The sequence below is a fragment of the Mobula birostris genome, chromosome 2 (assembly GCF_030028105.1).
Source record: "Mobula birostris isolate sMobBir1 chromosome 2, sMobBir1.hap1, whole genome shotgun sequence".
Lineage (NCBI taxonomy): Eukaryota > Metazoa > Chordata > Chondrichthyes > Myliobatiformes > Myliobatidae > Mobula > Mobula birostris.
The window spans coordinates 68017629-68036547 of NC_092371.1; the positions used below are offsets into that span (position 1 = coordinate 68017629).

An 18919-nucleotide genomic window follows, 5' to 3' on the forward strand; every position below is an offset into this window, starting at 1 on the left:
TGAGGAGGATGCAAAGAATATCATGGACGAAACGAATATCTAACAAGGATGTCATGAACAGAGCAAACACAAAAGGAGAAATAATGTATGAGATCATGAAATGGCAACGTAACTTCATTGGACAAATGAATAGGAAAGAGGAGTTAGAATGCACGGTAATTATGGGAAAGATTGAAGGGAAGAAAGCAAGAGGAAGACAAAGACAAAGACAAATGATGATGGAGACAGCAGCCAGAGAACTGGAAACGAATACCAATGAATTGATCCACTTGACCCGAAACAGGAGTGTGTGGGCCATGGCACCTGATGATGATGATGATGACATAATTATTGCCTAACTCCCTGTGTTGCTCCATTTCATTCTGGTTATTTGCCGCCCATTATGTTGACTTGGTCACTGAAGCATTACAGTCACTGTGGTCGCCCCTTCATGACGTAATCAGCGTCCTGTTGCCGGAGAACCCATCGCGTCACCAGCAATAGACGGAGCCGAGTGAGATGGCCCGCTGTGAACGGAGGGGGCGGGGCTATCACGCTGTCACCGGTTCAAGCCCCGCCCCCGCCCTCCCCTCCCCCTCTCAACGCCGTTGCCGCCGTTGTTCATTCCGGATAATGGCGGCCGCTGCGTGCAGTGGTTCGCTCCGTTTCTCCAGTCTGAAGCACGGTGGCCCGAAGGAACATCACCATCATTACTACCATGCGAGGAGGCGTACCGACTCCCGGCGGAGACAGGCCGCCCTCAGCTTCCTCAACAACATTTCCCTGGACGGCCGGCGGCCCACTGACCTGTCCAATGGCTTCCCGCAATACCGACCGGTACAGGAGGCTGCCGCCGGCTGCATCGGATGTCCGCCGGGGATGTCGAGCGGCCAAGCCTCCCGATTGGGGCCTGTGGCGGGCGCTGGGTACGCCGGACCTGTGGTCGCCCCAGTCAGTGACTGCGGTCTCGGAGCGGGTGTCTGCGAGGGGGCCGCCGCCACTGCCGCTGCTGCTGCTGGTGGTGGTGGGCAGCAGCTGGCTTCAGGCCCGGGGACTCCGCTGCCCAGGAGCGGGCTGGTGACAACGCAAGCGGCCGGATCCTTCGGATTGGACCTGCAGAGGCAGAGGTAGGTTGTCTGGGAGGCACCGGCTTTAGAGGGATGTTGAACGGCTTGCTTTTGCCTCAAGATCTTCTGTCAGCAAGGTGATAGCGTACAGATTGATTGATGTTACTTTGCCGTGCAAAAGAGAGACACACCTGATACACCTTCGCGGATAGTTGTCAGCCACACCACATACCTGCATCAGACAATCCCTGGAAGGTGGGAATGTGTACATTTTCCTTTCAAAATGCTCCGATATGTAACCTGGTCAAATTTTGTTTTGAAGTCAGTAAAACAACTGCAACAGGCAGCCATGTAGAGTACTTCAAGCTTAAAATTTTTTATTTGGGGAAGTTGGTTACTACTAGTTACTGTGACTAATGATCGCCTGTTTGCGTACCAAATGAATCACTCGCTGATATAACCGTATAACAAAGATGTGTTTTAGTTTTTAAATGCCTTAAGTCATGTTTCTACTGATACGTTTTCATCCGATCACTTGTTATAGTCCCTCGTTCATCTTTTTGTAATTTATTTTTTTATTGAATTTCATCATCAAACAAACATTTCCGTAAGATGTATTTCAGATACAGTACATATATCATATCATATTTGTCACAAATCTCCACAATATTTATCTGAGGTATACACTTATATGTATCTTATTTATCTCCAATAGATTAAAAAACGCGCATATACTGTTTTACGACCTTATACTAGCTGATTGCGTTCAGATAGATGACAATGAGGGGAGGAGAGGTATTTGAGAGTTCGAGATATAACCGGTTATTTAACTTCTGGCAGATGATGTACAAACATTTATAGCATCAATTTTGAAGTGGGCAGTGAAGGGAAAGAAAAGATCTGTGCTGTTTATGTAACATAGGTTTGAACTTGTCCAAGAATAGCTCATGATTACAACCATATTGAACTTATTACTTATCTGTAGTCTAACACCCTAGAGGGTTTCTTGGCTTTGCATGAAGTTGGATTTACTTCGAATTCCAAATTTACAGTGCATTTGCCATGCATTAGTTATTTTGTATCAGTACTAAACTTGCAGAGAGAATGCATCCTTAATGATAAGTCGTTTTGAGTATTTCTGTAATTAATTTTGAACTATTAGTGAGGGTAGACATTTGGTTTATCACTCTGTGCTTCAGCACTCAGGTTGATCTTGCATCTTTCTCCTTTCCATATCTAGTCTTTAAAATCCACTGCTGTGTACTGAATTCCAATTTGTACCAAGATTAAGCATGCATCTATCTATATGAGCCTGTATTTTGACAGTCGTTAAATATCAAGATACATATACAATACAGCATAGTACAGATCCATTGACCCATGATTTTGTGCCAACCTTTTAATCTAGTGGAAGATCCATCTAACCCTTTCCTCCTGTATAGCCCATCATTTTTCGGTCAGGTTATTTAAGAGTTTCTTAAGTGTCCCTAGTGTATCTGCCTCTAAACCATCCCTGGCAGGATATTCCACACACCCACCACTATCTCTGTCTAAAAACTACTTATCTGACATATTTCCTATACTTTCCTCAAATTGCTTTAAAATTATGCCCCGTCGTGTTAGCCACTTCCACCCTGAGAAAAAGTCTCTGGCTATCTACTTGATCTATGCCTCATATCAAGTCACCTGTCATCCTCCTTTACTCCAAAGAGAAAAGCCCTAACTCTTTCAACCTATCTTAATAAGATAAGCCCTCTAAGTCCAGAGAGTCCAGAGAAGCACCCTCTCTAAAGCTTCCACATCCATCCTATAATGAGGCAAACAGAACTGAAATAGATCCATAATTACCATATCTTGGGTTTTTAAATTTATTTTTCCCATTTTTGGACAAAGGAAGCTGCTGTTTTCCATGGATTAAATTTTGATTAGGTAATTAGAGTGGAATGTTTTGTTCCTAACCCTCTGAAACCTTGCAATGTTTGCATGCAGTAGCAGAGATTCAGAACGATATTCTGCCTTGTTTGTTTCTCATATATCCTCTAAAAGAGAATGTACTTAAAGTGACATATGAGTACAGGATTTCAGAAGTAAAGTAATTCCTATTATACTTCTAAAATGTCATGCATATTTTGGAGAAATTAATAAATGTCAATTTTCAAAAAATATGAGAGTTAGAGTACAATTGAGACATCTGGTTCTGTTTTGTTGTTTGTATTGGAAGGTGGTTTCCAGATGTTTTCCTTAAGGTTATGTGATACTCCAACACCTTGTTCGTCTCCAAAGTTGCCGAGTTGATGAGAGTTCCTCTGATGTTAGTTAGATCATAAGATAAATCGCAGCACTTTAAATTCATGGGCAAAAAAATAAAACATTTCTTAGTTTGAGTGAGTTAAGTGGAATGGGAATTAATTGGTACAGCATAGAATTAGTCCACAATAATCTGAATATAACTTCTGAGTAAATCCTTTTCTAACATTCAGTGAAAAATATATTGGAGTAAAGAACACTGGAGAAATTGTAATGGGAGATTAGGAGATGGCGGAGGAACTGAACGAGTATTTTGCATCAGTCTTCACTGGGGAAGACATCAGCAGTATACCGGACACTCAGTGATGGCAGGGAAGAGAAGTGTGTGCAGTCACAATTACGACGGAGAAAGTACTCAGGAAGCTGAATAGTCTAAAGGTAGATAAATCTCCCGGACCAGATGGAATGCACCCTCGTGTTCTGAGGGAAGTAGCTGTGGAGATTGCGGAGGCATTAGCGATGATCTTTCAAAAGTCTATAGATTCTGGCATTGTTCCGGAGGACTGGAAGATTGCAAATATCACTCTGCTATTTAAGAAGGGGACAAGGAAGCAAAAAGGAAATTATAGACCTGTTAGCTTGACATTGGTGGTTGGGAAGTTGTTGGAGTCGATTGTCAAGGATGAGGTTTCAGAGTACCTGGAGGCATATGACAAGATAGGCAGAACTCAGCATGGATTCCTTAAAGGAAAATCCTGCCTGACAAACCTATTACAATTTTTTGAGGAAATTACCAGTAGGCTAGACAAGAGAGATGCAGTGGATGTTGTATATTTGGATTTTCAGAAGGCCTTTGACAAGGTGCCACACATGAGGCTACTTAACAAGATAAGAGCCCATGGAATTACGGGAAAGTTACATACGTGGATAGAGCGTTGGCTGATTGGCAGGAAACAGAGAGTGGGAATAAAGGGTTCCTATTCTGGTTGGCTGCTGGTCACCAGTGGTGTTCCACAGGGGTCCGTGTTGGGGCCGCTTCTTTTTTCATTGTACATCAACAATTTGGATTATGGAATAGGTGGCTTTGTGACTAAGTTTGCTGACGATACGAAGAAAGCAGACATCCCACCCTGCAAAAACTCATTTCAGGGAGGTAACACTATCAATTTGTGGGAGCCTCCCGGAACTTTGGGAGGGGTGGGATGTCTGCAACAGAGTAGCTCCTTAGCAGCTGGCCAGCTAGTTTAAATAACATTAGCTATGCTAATGAATGAATGAATGACACCTGTTAAACTCACCTCAACATGTCTTTTACAGTCTTAACCCGCCATGGGCAATAGAAAAGTCACTGTTGCAAACAGTGCAGCGAGCAACACTGTCATTATTTTGACCCCTATTAGGCAGGGGTACACTTTAGTGTAGTCTGGGGTGACGTACGTTTTATATTTTTTTGGAACACTCTACCATGGCGTGCGCTCTCTCTCTCGCTCGCTTATTCTCTTGTTTTCCCTCTTGCGCTCTCGCTCGCTTGCTCTCGCATCTCGCTTTCTCTCTCGTGGTTTCTCTCCCTCGCGTGCTCTCGCTTGCTTTCTCTCTCGCGCTCTGTCTCTCGCTTGCTTTCTCTCGCTCGTGCACTCTTGCTTTCTCTCTTGCGTTCTGGCTCTCAAAAAAATTGATTTCCGTGATATTGTATATCATTTGCAGGCATCAGGGAGCCACTATTCATATGCAGGAGACTCCCGGAACTTCCGGGAGAAATGGGATGTCTGAGAAAGGTGGAGGGGCCGGTAGTGCTGAGGAAACTGAGGGTCTACAGAGAGACTTGGATAGATTGAAAGAAGTGGCAAATGAAATACAAATGTACAATGTTGGAATGTGTATGGTTATGCACTTTGGCAGAAGAAATAAAAGGGCAGACTATTATTTAAATGGGGAGAGAATTCAAAGTTCTGAGATGCAACAGGATTTGGGAGTCCTCGTACAGGATACCCTTAAGGTTAACCTCCAGGTTGAGTCGGTGGTGAAGAAGGCGAATGCAACGTTGGCATTCAGTTCTAGAGGAATAGACTATAGGAGCAAGGATGTGATGTTGAGGCTGTATAAGGCACTGGTGAGACCTAACTTGGAGTACTGTGGGCAGTTTTGGTCTCCTTATTTAAGAAAGGATGTGCTGACATTGGAGAGGGTTCAGAGAAGATTCACTATAATGGTTCCGGGAATGAGAGGGTTTACATGAGGAACGTTTGTCCGCTCTTGGACTGTATTCCTTGGAGTTTAGAAGAATGAGGGGAGACCTCATAGAAACATTTCAAATGTTGAAAGGCATAGACAGAGTGCATATGGCAAAGTTGTTTCCCATGATGGGGGAGTCTAGTACGAGAGGGCATGACTTAAGGAGTGAAGGGCACCCATTCTAAACAGAAATGCGAAGAAATTTTTTTAGCCAGAGGGTGGTGAATCTATGGAATTTGTTGCCACGGGCAGCAGTGGAGGCCAAGTCATTGGGTGTATTTAAGGCAGAAATTGATGGGTATCTGAGTAGCCAGGGCATCAAAGGTTATGGTGAGAAGGCGGGGGAGTGGGACTAAATGGGAGAATGGATCAGCTTATGATAAAATGGCGGAACAGACTCAGTGGGCCAAATGGCCGACTTCTGCTCCTTTGTCTTATGGTCTTATGATTCTTAAACATTGTTGCTTACTATTTTAGTTATTTGTAGAGAAAATAAGCATTGAACTTGATGACTTTCTCTGCATTCAATAAACATGATCGATTCTCAGCTTCGACCAGTTCTTAATCCAATCTCCATATCTCATAATTGTGCTTTAATCCTGATCTCACTGGCTCGCAGCTTTGAATGTATGTAGTGATTGAGTACCTATAATACTCTGAGTTCGAAAATTCTGAACGTGCACAACCTTCAAGAGTAATTAATGTTTTCCCTTGTTTAGGTATTAAAACAATGACTTCCTTAATTTGAGTGTCAAATTCTAAATTTTTCAGCCTAGAGAAATGATCTCTCAATATCTAGACAGCCAAGCTATATTTCCGCCACCTCCAACGGGATCCCATCACTAAGCACTTCTTTCCTTCCCCCCCCCCCACCCCGCTTTGCGCAGGGATCGCTCCCTACGAGACTCCCTTGTCCATTCGTTCCCCCCCCCCCCCCCCGTCCCTTCCCACCGATCTCACTCCTGGCACTTATCCTTGTAAGCAGAACAAGTGCTACACATGCCCTTACACTTCCTCCCTCACAGCCATTCAGGGCCCCAGACAGTCCTTCCAGGTGAGGCGACACTTCACCTGTGAGTTGGCTGGGGTGCTGTACTGCGTCCGGTGCTCCTGATGCAGCCTTGTATATATTGGCGAGACCCGACGCAGGCTGGGAGACCATTTTGCTGAACACCTACGCTCTGTCCGCCAGAGAAAGCAGGATCTCCCAGTGGCCACACATTTTAGTTCCACGTCACATTCCCATTCTGATATGTCTAACCACGGCCTCCTCTACTGTCAAGATGAAGCCACACTCAGGTTGGAGGAACAACACCTTATATTCCGTCTGGGTAGCCTCCAACCTGATGGCATGAACAGTGACTTCTCTAACTTCCGTTAATGGCCCACCTCCCCTTCGTACCCCATCCCTTATTTATTTTGTTTTATTATTTTTCTCTCTCTCTCTTTCTCCCTCTGTCCCTCTCACTATACTCCTCTGCCCACCCTCTGGGCTTCCCCCTCCCCCTTTCTTTCCCCCTGGGCCTCCTGTCCCATGATCCTCTCATATCCCTTTTGCCAATTAACTGTCCAGCTCTTGGCTCCATCCCTCCTCCTCCTGTCTTCTCCTATCATTTCAGATCTCCCCCTCCCCTTCCCATGTTCATATCTCTTACTATCTCTTCTTTCAGTTAGTCCTGACGAAGGGTCTCAGCCCGAAACGTCGACTGTACCTCTTCCTATAGATGCTGCCTGACCTGCTGTGTTCACCAGCAATTTTTGTGTGTTGCTTGAAATTCCAGCATCTGCAGATTTCTTCGTGTGAGCCAAACTATATAAACGTCTTGCGTACAGTGCATTGTACAGTATGAACGCTAGTGCAGATGGGATGATCGTACTGTATTTTATCTGAGAGCAAAACTTCTCATCCCAGAAATCAGTCTGATGAATCTTCATTGCTTTGTCTCAATCATTTTGAGTGTACCAAAACAATATGCAGTATCCCAGAAACTGCCTCATCTACAATGTGGACAATTGCACTGCTCTTGAGCTTGATTCCCTTCGCAATAAGGGCCAATTTACTATTTCCCTTCCACATTATTTTCTCTGCCTGCATGTTAATTTGGTTTACATGTAGGACACAGTGTATGTTTCTCACCACAAAACAAATTCCTTTACTTATTCCCTAACAAAATAAATGCCCTTGCATTTCTTTGATTTATATTTTAGCTGTGCATTATATAGTTGTACTATCTGTATCCATTTGTGTACTCGTATATTGTTTCCATCAAGCTTTGTAAGCAAACTTGATTATCTTGCACTATGTCTCTTGGTCTAAGTAAACAGCTGAAGACCTTGGCAGACCAGTAGGAATAGGGTACTGATCGGAAAATGAACAGTTATCTCAAATGTGTTCTCTCAGGTTGCTAATTCTCAATCCAGGCAAATATTTCTTCCCAACCCCATGAGCCCTTACAACAATGCAAAATAACATAAATTGAATATTTGGAATGAAGAATTTGCCAAGTAGAAACAGATGAAAAGGGTCTGTATAGTAAACTTGCTAGTAATGACATACAACTTTTTATAGTGCACTTACAGATGTTGTTTACATTAATTCATCCAGTAACTGCAATATAATAGGGCTACAACCCATGCTGATGGTAACCTGTAATATGTAGAATATTGGATTTAGTACTGGATAGCCATGGTCAAGATCTCCACCAGCACAGGTGCACCACAGAGCTGCGTGCTTATCCCCCACTGTACTCACTTTACACTTATGACTTTGTGGCTAAGCACAGTTCCAATGCCATATTCAAGCTTGCTTGTGACACCACTGTTGTTGGCAGAATCAAAGGTTTTGACGAATATGCATGTAAGAGAGAGATTGACAATCTGGCTGTGCTTCTACAACAACCTTCTCTTGCTTAATGTCAACAAAACCAAAGAAATGATTATTGGCTTCAGGAGGAGGAAACCAGAGGTCCTCATCAGGAGATGAGAGGTGGAGGGGAGCAATTTTAGATTCCTCAGTGCTATCATTTCAGAAGACACAGTTTTAAGGTGCTTGAAAGTAGGTACAGAGGAGATGTCAGGGGTAAGTTTTTTTACGCAGAGAGTGGTGAGTGTGTGGAATGGGCTGCCAGCAACAGTGGTGGAGGTGGATACAATGGGGTCTTTTAAGAGACTCCTGGATAGGAACATGGAGTTCAGAAAAATAGAGGACTACGGTTAACCCTAGGTAATTTCTAAAGTAAGTACATGTTCATTGTGGGCTGAAGGGCTTGTATTGTGCTGTAGGTTTTCTTTCTATGTTCTAAGACCCATCCTAGGCCCAGCAAGTAAATGCAATTACAAAAGAAGTACAGCTTTGCCTCTACTTGTGTAGAAGTTTGCGAAGATTCGGCATGACATAGATGGAGAGTATATTGACAGGCTGCATCACAACCTGATATGGGAATGGAAAATCCTACAAAAAGTAGTAAAGGCAGCCCAGCCCATCATGAGTAAAGCCCTTCCCTCCACTGAACACATACATGGAGTAATATTGCAGAAAAGCAGCATCCATTGCCAGCAGAAAGAAGGTGTAGGAGTCTTAGAACTCTCACCAGCAGGTTCAGTAACAGTTATTACCCCCCAACCATCAGGCTTTTGAACCAAAGGGGATAACTTAACTTGCCCCATTGCTGAAATGTTTCCACAACCTGTGGGCTCACTTTTAAGGACTCTTCATCTCATGTTCTCAATATCTATTGCTTATTTAAATTATTATTATTTATTCTTTCTTTTTGTATTTGCCCAGTTTGCTGCTTCATGCACACTGGTTAAACATCCAAGTTGGTGGGGTCTTTCATTGATTCTATGTTATGGTTATTGGCGTTATTACCCGCAAATAAAATGAATCTCGGTTGTATATAATGACATATATGTACGTTAATAAATTTACTTTGAAATGTGTGAAATTTGCTGTTGTTTGTATTAAGTATGAAATGAGAATTTCCAGACTACAATAAGTGTGAAAGCACAAGTTTTCAGCAGTAGTTTGAAATACAAATTAAAAATTATTTTCACTTAACATATGCTGTTTATTTTGTTGGTTGCCAATCAAAAAATTAAGTGCAACTGTGAAAGGAGCATCACAACCTGCTGTTGAATAGTCGATAGTATTATAATAAAGCTGGCAGCTTGCAGGCAAGTCCATGTAGGTTATAGAAACATTCAGCAATTGTTTTAACTTTGAAACATTAATGTGCACCAGTTTAAAAGTAAATCATACACAGTCTCTTCTTTTGTAGTCATTAACTCAGTGCATTTATTAAAAATCTTCACAGCTTTCACTTCGTCTAGATTATTTTTTCCTTTTCTTTTTCCAGTTGAACAGTGTTTATTCTCCAGAAATGTAATGCCAAAGTACTATATAGTGTGCACTTTGAAGCATTACATGGAAGAATGTTAAAGAAGTGATTACCTTATGAAAGCAAACATGTAATAGTTTTATTGCATTTTGATGCATTAATAAATAAGAATCAGTCTTAAATTGAAATTTCATAAATTTAGTCACAATGTTTTTTAATGGCTCTTCAACTTCGCATTAATGACCTCCATTGTGTTAGCTGGGTAATGCTAATTTAAGTTCATTTTTTTTAATGTCCAAGATACAAATTTAATGACCCAGGGATGAATGAAGAATTGTTTCCTGTGCACATTTAGCTTAGATTTTCATTTTAACTTGTTATATCCTAAAGCACAGAGAAAACAAACTGTTCAGGGAATAGACAGATTTATTTCATAAGGCCAGATCTTTGCCTTAATTGCTTTTAAAAAGGAACAGCTATTCAAGAGTTAAATTGTGTGTTTGGTTGCAAAGTGGAGGATGTTAGCAATAAGTAGAGTTGGGAATTTAAGCAAGCTCCCTCCAAGTAGGTATTAGAAAGGCTAAAGCTTTTGCCTTATTTTCTGGAATGAATGTGTTTCCAGTCATTGATTTTTGGTTAATATAGCAGAGACTTGCTTCAGTCCACCAGCTGCTGGAATGCTCTAAGCTTCTGTTGCTTTAACATCAAACAATCTCAATATTTCCACACCAGCTACTTCAATCCTTCCACTGAGTTTACTCAAAACACTATTGTCAATGATACAAGTCCTGTTTGTCCATTGTCATGGCCTATTATGATTCAAGCAGTATCTATTTCTGTTTGTAAATGTGCCAAGGATAGCCATGGAATTGGATCTGGATAAGTCTTTTGGCTTTCAAGGCCAAAAATATAAAGATAAATTGCTTATATACTGTGTCCTCTATCTCTTAGTGTGTGCACTGTCTTCAGAAATGTGAAGTGCAAAGTGATTAAGAGAAGTGAACCAAAACGAGATAGAGATATAAGATACTTTTTGAATTGCAATAGTGATTTTGATTCTCATTGTGTTTGGGAAACTTGTAATGTCTGTGTTTATTTTCCAAATTATTTTTGGAATTTGGCATTGTAAAAAATATTTTTGTGCTATAAATATTTATTTGGGTCACTTCCAGATGTGGTCTGATGAAGCTAGTGTTTGGAGCATGCTTGGTAATTTCTAAATTTTAATCAATGGAATGATGCAACCCTGGTATGATTATTTTTACACCCACTCAACCATTGTGATCTGTTGTGAGGACATACAGTCTAAATAAAAGACCCTTCAACCAATTCAGTCATGACCACCAACCACTCAAACCTACTTTTATCATGTTTATTTCTCTTTCTTTCTCAAATCCTATCACACTAGGGGCAATTAACCTTCTAACCTACATCTCTAAGGGGCATGGGAGGAAATTTAATTCCCATGTAGTCATAAGAAATGCGGGCACAATCCTCTAGGACAATACTCAAGGTCAGATTTAACCTTGTCAATGGTGCTGTGAAATAGCAACTCCAGTCATTCTGAAAATGTGTTCGCAAGATCTCTCAGAGAAATTGTAAAAGTAGTATCAGGAGTTCAGACTGTAGTTGCAGATTGTGGCAAAAAGGAAAATTGTGCCTTGTGGCTGATAGATGTGAAATGTCACTGCTCAAGGTGAAAGCAAAGGAACTGGTTGAAAAGAACCAACTCGATGGAACTGTGCCAAAACTTGCATAGTATAAGAGGATGCATAAATGACATGCACAGAAAGTTTATGAATTTTCATAAAAATTTGAAATGTTATCCAAGAGACTTGGAGCAGAGTTTTACAAATAAACTGATTGAATTAGGGACGAGAGGTGGAGAGAAAATGTCCTTCATTGTAGCTAAGGCATTTAAGTTAAAAAGGGTCACACTAGGGGCAATAAATTGCCCATTATGCTTTTGGCTAATGAAAGATTTCATGAGAGAGGGGAAATTCGAGTCAGGACCAGGGCTACAAAAAGTAAAATTGCAGTACTTGCCTCAGAAGTTGGAGGAAGAGGTAATTAACTCTAGAAAATGTTTGTCCCAGCTTCATTTACCTTGATTACCACAGTGCAAAACATGGTAACATTACCAAACATCTGTGGATCTTGGTGAGTTTGATTAATGGATTGAAGTCACAACACCAGTTACACTGATATACATATCCAAGTTTACTGTTTGTGGACTTTATTGTGAGTTTACTAACAAAAGCTTTCCCAACCCAAAATATCAATGCCTGTATTGTGATTGGTTCTTGTGGTACATGAGTGGGCTAGTGGCAGCTTCATTCATAACATTAAACACATTCAAGCAATAAGAATCAAATAAATAAGTAGAAAGCCCTATTTGTTAAAGTATTTAAGTGTTCTCTTTATGCATATTGTTTGATTACATCCATTCATTTCCATTCACTGGTCTCACTGTTCCTGTAGCAGGTATAACCTAGGGCTGATTTACAGTGAAACTGCCAGAGAATAACAAATTTTCATGTTCCACTGAAACCTGATGTGGGAACAGCAACCAGGAAATTCTGGATTTTGGCTTTAACACAACATTTTCAAATTAATAGAAGTAAATGCTCTAAACTCGACACAGGTTCTAGCAATCTCAAAAGCACTTTTTTCATAAACAAGAACAGGAACTAAAAATGTGCATTGAATAGATAAGTGATCAAATGAAATGCAGCTACAGGGGGCTGTGAACAATCATTTAATGATTCAGTGATTGAATATCATTTAATCATGTCCAGGTAAATGGACAGGCCACAAAGAAACCTGATTTAGTTACAGCTTTCCTAATTTTAGCCAAAGGCAGTCATGTAACTGCTCAAATATATCTCAATGAATTTTCTAAATAGTTTGAATTTTTTCCAAGGCCAGTAAGCTTTGGGAAACGGATGTTGTAATGTAGTCAGTGTTCAGTACTGCATGTGAGCATCACTTAGCTGACTGGTACTCTTCTGTTGGGATGTACTGAGTGAGTACTGGTTAGTGAAGTAATGTTTACATGCAGCAGTTTTTGAGCTTTCCACGTCGTTTCCAGCAGCAAAGTACCATTGAGCTAAGATCCACTGGCACTTAGACTGGGGAAATGCTCCTTTGGTTCTACACTGTTAAATCAGGCCTGCTGAAGGGCCTCGGCTTGAGACGTTGACTGTACTCTTTTCCATAGGTGCTACCTGGCCTGCTGAGTTCCTCTATTTGGTGTGAGATGCATATATCCAAGACCCCATTGTTTTTTTTTGTGGACTGTAGTTTTTGTTTTCGGGGGGGGGGGGAAGCAGAATTCTATTTCTGAGCTTATTCTGTCCCTTCTGTTGCTCTTAATTATTTGTGTATTCAGTTTTTTTATGTTTAATTAGTTAAACATTTTAAACATCTCTAATTGTCGGTGCCATTAACAAACAATTAAATAACCCTGCCAAACTGGCAATATTAGGGACAAGGCGTTGCTTGTTGTCAAAGCTTTAACCTATTTTTAGAGCTGAGTTTTTCTTGGTGGTTTTTGAGGCTCAGCTTCCAGCTCAGGCTGTGGCAGTCTGGATTACTTTGGGTCAGCAAGGACAGTCCTCTTCATCTCAACCAAGCAAACAGAACCATTGACGAGGCCATGTGTGATGATTCCAGGTAGCGTTTTAGGTTCAATGAGATTTGGCTAAATACACGTATTTCAGTTCACTCAAGCTTGCATCTGTCCATAATACACAGCTTTATCCTCAATGTTCAGAATTTGCATTGTCTCAAATAAGTTAAAAAGTTTGATTTTTTTTTAATGGAGAGATAGAGCTCTAGGCTGCTAACGTAACAAAGTATAAAATCTGGAATATTAATAATTTTAACTTGTATTGACATGTACTGTAAATTACACTTCATTGAGAAAATTTTCTCAAAGAGATGAAACGGTAAAAAAGTATGAAGGCAGGCTCAGAGAGGAAGTATTTCAAATCACTGTTTTTGCTGTTAATGTTATGGGAGAAGGATATGCACTCAAGTACGCAGAGGAAAGTTTGTGAAACTGGAAAACATTGCAACAAAAATACAGAGATTTAAGGAGGAATGTTTATAAAAATCAACAGTGAAAAGTCTGAGACCGTAAAAGGTAAGATTATTGGGAAAGCAGATTACTGCGGGCTGGATCTATATTGCAGATTTTGAGAGAGGTGGAAGATATGCCCATATGCTGGTTGGAAGGCCAGCAAGAAGTACATTAGCTAGTCAAGTATGACAGTAACTAAAGCATTTATTACAATTTTTACTCCTTTTTATACTGCCTTTTTTGTACTTTTTTAATGGCAGGGGTTTGAAGAAGGCAAACTTGCAATTTGTGGATCCTGATACAATCATTACTGCTCCAATGTAACATTTGGATACATAAATTATTCTATCCTTGACCTTTCAAGGATGAAATTGCAGATGTGACTTGTACAGTGATGGACGAAGTCTCTAGATCTGAAAATGGGCTGTGTCCAGTCATACTGGAAGGTACTGACTCAGACCAGCTTCACAGTGCACTAAGAATGCACTGTACAGGCCAGTTTTATTTTGGTCCCATTCTGAGCATGTCGCCGGCACTTAGAGTACCTTTGTGGTCTGTTCTTTTGTAGGCAAGCTTTTTTTAAAAATTGGATCAATTTGCCTGCTTCCTTAACTGTTAGGAGAGGGACATTAAATACAATGTTTATTTTGTTGTCTTAATAAGATTTAAGTTGAAAATGTTTTCAATACTTTAATGCTGTCAATACTTCAGTAAAAAGTGGAAGAATCTATGTGCTACAATAAACACATAGGCATAAAGAAAGGAAATATACACATTGCGACTTACATCATAAGAAAGTCTTTGACTACAAGTACCTCTGGTCAAGAATGATGAGTTCGGAGAAGGACATAAAGATACGGAAGGAGCTGGCATGGAGGGCTATGAACGACATGAAGGAAATGTGGAAGTCGAACCTGACCAGAGGGCTTAAAAAGAGGATTTTCATAGCAGTCATAGAGTCCATTCTCACATACGAATGCAAGACGTGGACACTGACCAAGACGATGCGAAAGCCTCTAGATGGTTGCTATACACGAATGCTCCGGTTGGCTCTTGACGTAAGTTGGCAACAGTACATGACGAATGTCGAGCTCTATAACAACCTACCAATGCTCACCACTAAAATCGAGGCGAGAAGACTGCAACTAGCGGAGCACTGTCTACGTCACCCCGAGCTACCTGCCAGCCTAGTCATGTAGGAGCCCAAGCACGGGAGGATGAACCCTGGGCGCCCTCCCAAGACTATGGTCAACACGCACCTAGAAGACAGCGGCGCAGCTAATGTAGATGAACTGAACACACTGATGAGGGGGAGGGAGAAGTGGAGAGTCCGTCATCGTGCCCGACGCCGGCCCCCTAGGCTTGAGTTGACGTAGTAGAAGTAGACTTACATCAAAAATTAAAGTATTTTGAATATAAATTCTGATTCAGCATTATTTAATAATAGGTCAGTTTTTGAGTGGTGAAGAAATGTTTGTTGAATAATTAAATATTCAAAATTGATCTGAAAGATCTAATTCTCACTTATTTGGAAAGCTTTAGTAATAACCTTCAACTTTATTACTGAATGAAGCTTCAGCTTTAACGGAAAGGTGGTGGATTCTTTCTGCTGTATTAATTTTTACTATTATTGTATTTCCTTGTATTTAGAACAGCAAAATTTCTCAGCTACTTATCTAATTGTAAAGTATATATTTTTCAAAATTAATGCCTGACATATACACTCAGTAGCCACTTTATTAGGTGGTACTTGTATTAATAAAGTGGCCACTGAGTGTATATTCATGGTCTTCTGCTGCTGCAGCCCATCCACTTCAAGATTCAACGTGTTGTGCATCCAGAGATCCGCTTTGCACACAACTGGATTTCCAGCATCTTATTGGTGTAACAGGTGGTGATTTGAGTTGCTATTGACTTCCTGTCAGCTTAAATCAGTCTGGCCATTCTACTCTGACCTCTCATTAACAAGGCATTTTACTCCATAGAACTGCTGCTCACTAGATTTTTTTTTGTTTTTACAGCATTCTCTGTAAACTCCAGAGACTGTTGTGACTGAAAATCCCAAGAGATCAGCAGTTTCTGAGATAATCAAACCACCCCGTTTGGCACCAAGAATCATTCCACGGTCAAAGTCACTTAGATCACATTTTTTCCCCCATTCTGATGTTTGGTCTGCACAACAACTGAACCTCTTAACCATGTCTACATGCTTTTATGCATTGGCTGATTAGATATTTGCATTAACAAACAGATGTATAAGTGTACCAAAAGTGGCCACTGAATGTGCACTTACCCTTCTAACAGCTGGGAATTTTTAATTACTGCGCACACCCATGCTTGAATCATTCATTGCTAGACCATCTACAAGAAAAGTACCTCATGAAGCCTGGTTTCAACTCCACCATTCTGTCACTATTCTTCCCACAGTCAACACAGCATTTCCTGTGATCAGTCCTTAATTTGCCTATTACAGAAGTCTTTTATCTCTGTGGCCTTCTCAAACAATCTAAAGTCATTTTCTGCATATACATTTGCTGTGCCTTTGACCACATCTCTTAGATACTTCCTTTCAATCCTTGAAAGCTGATGTAAAGTGGAAGTTTAGTCAACCAGCAACAGTTGTATGATTTTTTTTTTCCTCTTTGTCTGCTTTGCCTAAAGATCAGGTCTGCATGCTTTTATGCATTACATTGGTGACACGATTGGCTGATTAGATAGCCACTTAAAAAGCAGGTGTACCTAATAAAGTGGCCAGAGTAATTAGTTACTTATAAGAAGGTAGTGCATAAATTTCCCATGCTAGCTGTCACAGCTGCTGTTCAAGTAAGACTCTTAATTGATATTTAGTATTCTTCATTGTGTCACTCTTAGAAAATTTTCTGCGAAGCGTCTCTTCATATAGTAATTGACCTACAGGGATATGTAGGTTATATTGGGAATATTAAACTGTCACACGTTTATCATTTTATAATTTGATTTGCACATGGTGCTCAGTTAGATATTTCACTGTTATAGCTTAATAGTAATTTTGTGACCAGTTACAAACTGAGGTTCAACTTGAATCATTGCATTTAATTTTTTAAGGTTAACATCTATTTTTTAATTGCCACATCCAGCAATTTATTGCGCACATAAAGGGGGGGGGGAGTGACTTGTTGGTCCTCTTTATGCAGGATTATTCACACTTTTAAAGGAATACCAACATTTGCATGATTTGTAATTTTTCCACACAAGTCAAAAGATCACATTACTAATACAGACATTGTTCATACCAGCATTGACTTTCCTAGGTAATGGTTAGTACAATGAGGGTTGTGATTGTTTCATTGAAGGAGAACTCATCAACTGCCTAGGATTTGCAGTGCCTCTCAATATGATGAAAATGCAGATGTTAGGTGGTGATTGAAGCTTCCTCTATCAACCTTAATGTATTTTAATGAAAACAAAAGTTATTACATTTTTCTAATTTTTTTCTGGAAGATTTGAAGATCCTTGCGGGGTGCTTAATTGATGTGTTCAAATCTCACTGTAAGCTACAAGTACAAACTTTGGATGGCTTTATGGAAATAATGTAAAGGTTATTCAATTTACTCAGATTTGCATCTTTCATTTCATGGTTGAGCTATGTCTCAGTTATAAATTTCCAGTGGGGTTAAATGCTTTATACTGCAGGATTGCAGTGATATCCAACTACTTGATGTTTATTCTTTTAATTGGGAAATTTTGTTGCCCCTTAAATCAAGGGACCCCAACCTTCTTTGCACCGCGGATCAGTTTAATATTGACAATATTCTTGCGGACCGGCAGACTGGGGGTGGGGGGGGAGTGTTCAAGTAGGGCTAAACTCAGCTCAATATGTCTTTTACAGTTAGGGTTGCCAACTTTCTCACTCCCAAATAAGAGACAAAAGTAGCAGTCAAATCCCGGGACACTTGTGTTTACCCCAGGGAAGACTACCATGACCATGAAGCCTTGCGCATAGATGATGTGCGCATGCACGTACGTGCCGATTTTTGCCCACAAATCGATTTTGCCTTAATCTTCCCGACTATACTGTACATTATTTATACTTTATATAGGCTGTGTATTTATCATATTCCTGCTTTTACTATATGTTAGTGTTATTTTAGGTGTTATTTGGTATGATTTGGTAGGTTATTTTTTGGGTCTGGGAACGCTCAAAATTTTTTTCCATATAAATTAATGGTAATTGCTTCTTCGCTTTACGCCATTTCGGCACAAAAGGTTTCGTAGGAACACTCTACCTTAGCGGGGGAAATACGGAACAAGGGCGGTCCCGTATGGGACAAACCAATTTAGCCCAATATACGGGATGTCCCGGCAAATACGGGACAGTTGGCAACCCTATGTTCAAGTTCAACAGTGCGTGACAGGGAATGAGGAAAGGTGCAGCTGACTCATATCGTTTCCTCGCAGACCGGTAGCACATGCTTTGCAGCCCGGTATCAGTCCATGGCCCGGTGGTTGGTGACCACTGCTTTAAATGGTACAATCTTTATTGGTGCCGTTACTTAAACTTTTGTTTTATTTTCCAGAAGTAGAACTTCTTCAGGATCTCCCCATCCAAAGAACACAAAGAAAGTCCATTTCATAAAAAATATGCGTCAGTATGACACAAGAAATAGCAGGTAACTGGTAGTAGGTGCAAATACAAAAAAAATGTGGAATATCAAAAGTAATTTTCATCACTGTGAAAACCAGTAAAACTAGTTAGTTGATTAAGCAGGAGTCTCTGCAGAGGAGTGCGGTGAGAGGGGAGATAATAACGAAGTCAGACAAACTCAGGACATGGGTGGATGTTAATTTTGTAATTGTATGGAACAATTTGGCTAAAGCAGTGATGAGTTCTTGAGCATCGGCTGCCTTCATTTCAGTTGGGATGTGGTCTGCTGAGGTTTTTGTTAACCACATGGTATTGCAAAGTAGAGTTGATAGGCCAAATGGCCTAATTC

General features: G+C 40.6%; 1 protein-coding gene across 1 annotated transcript in view; it reads left to right on the plus strand.

Annotated features, from left to right (window-relative positions):
- Positions 1 to 564: 564 nt before the first annotated feature.
- The window catches only part of LOC140187218 (CDK5 and ABL1 enzyme substrate 2-like), a 46327-nt gene continuing 27972 nt past the window's right edge, over positions 565 to 18919 (plus strand). Inside the window, exons 1-2 of the mRNA XM_072242308.1 lie at positions 565 to 1106; positions 18503 to 18595. Of these exons, the coding sequence (XP_072098409.1) occupies positions 613 to 1106; positions 18503 to 18595 (587 nt within the window). The 5' untranslated portion in view covers positions 565 to 612. The remainder of the gene's footprint in view (positions 1107 to 18502; positions 18596 to 18919) is intronic.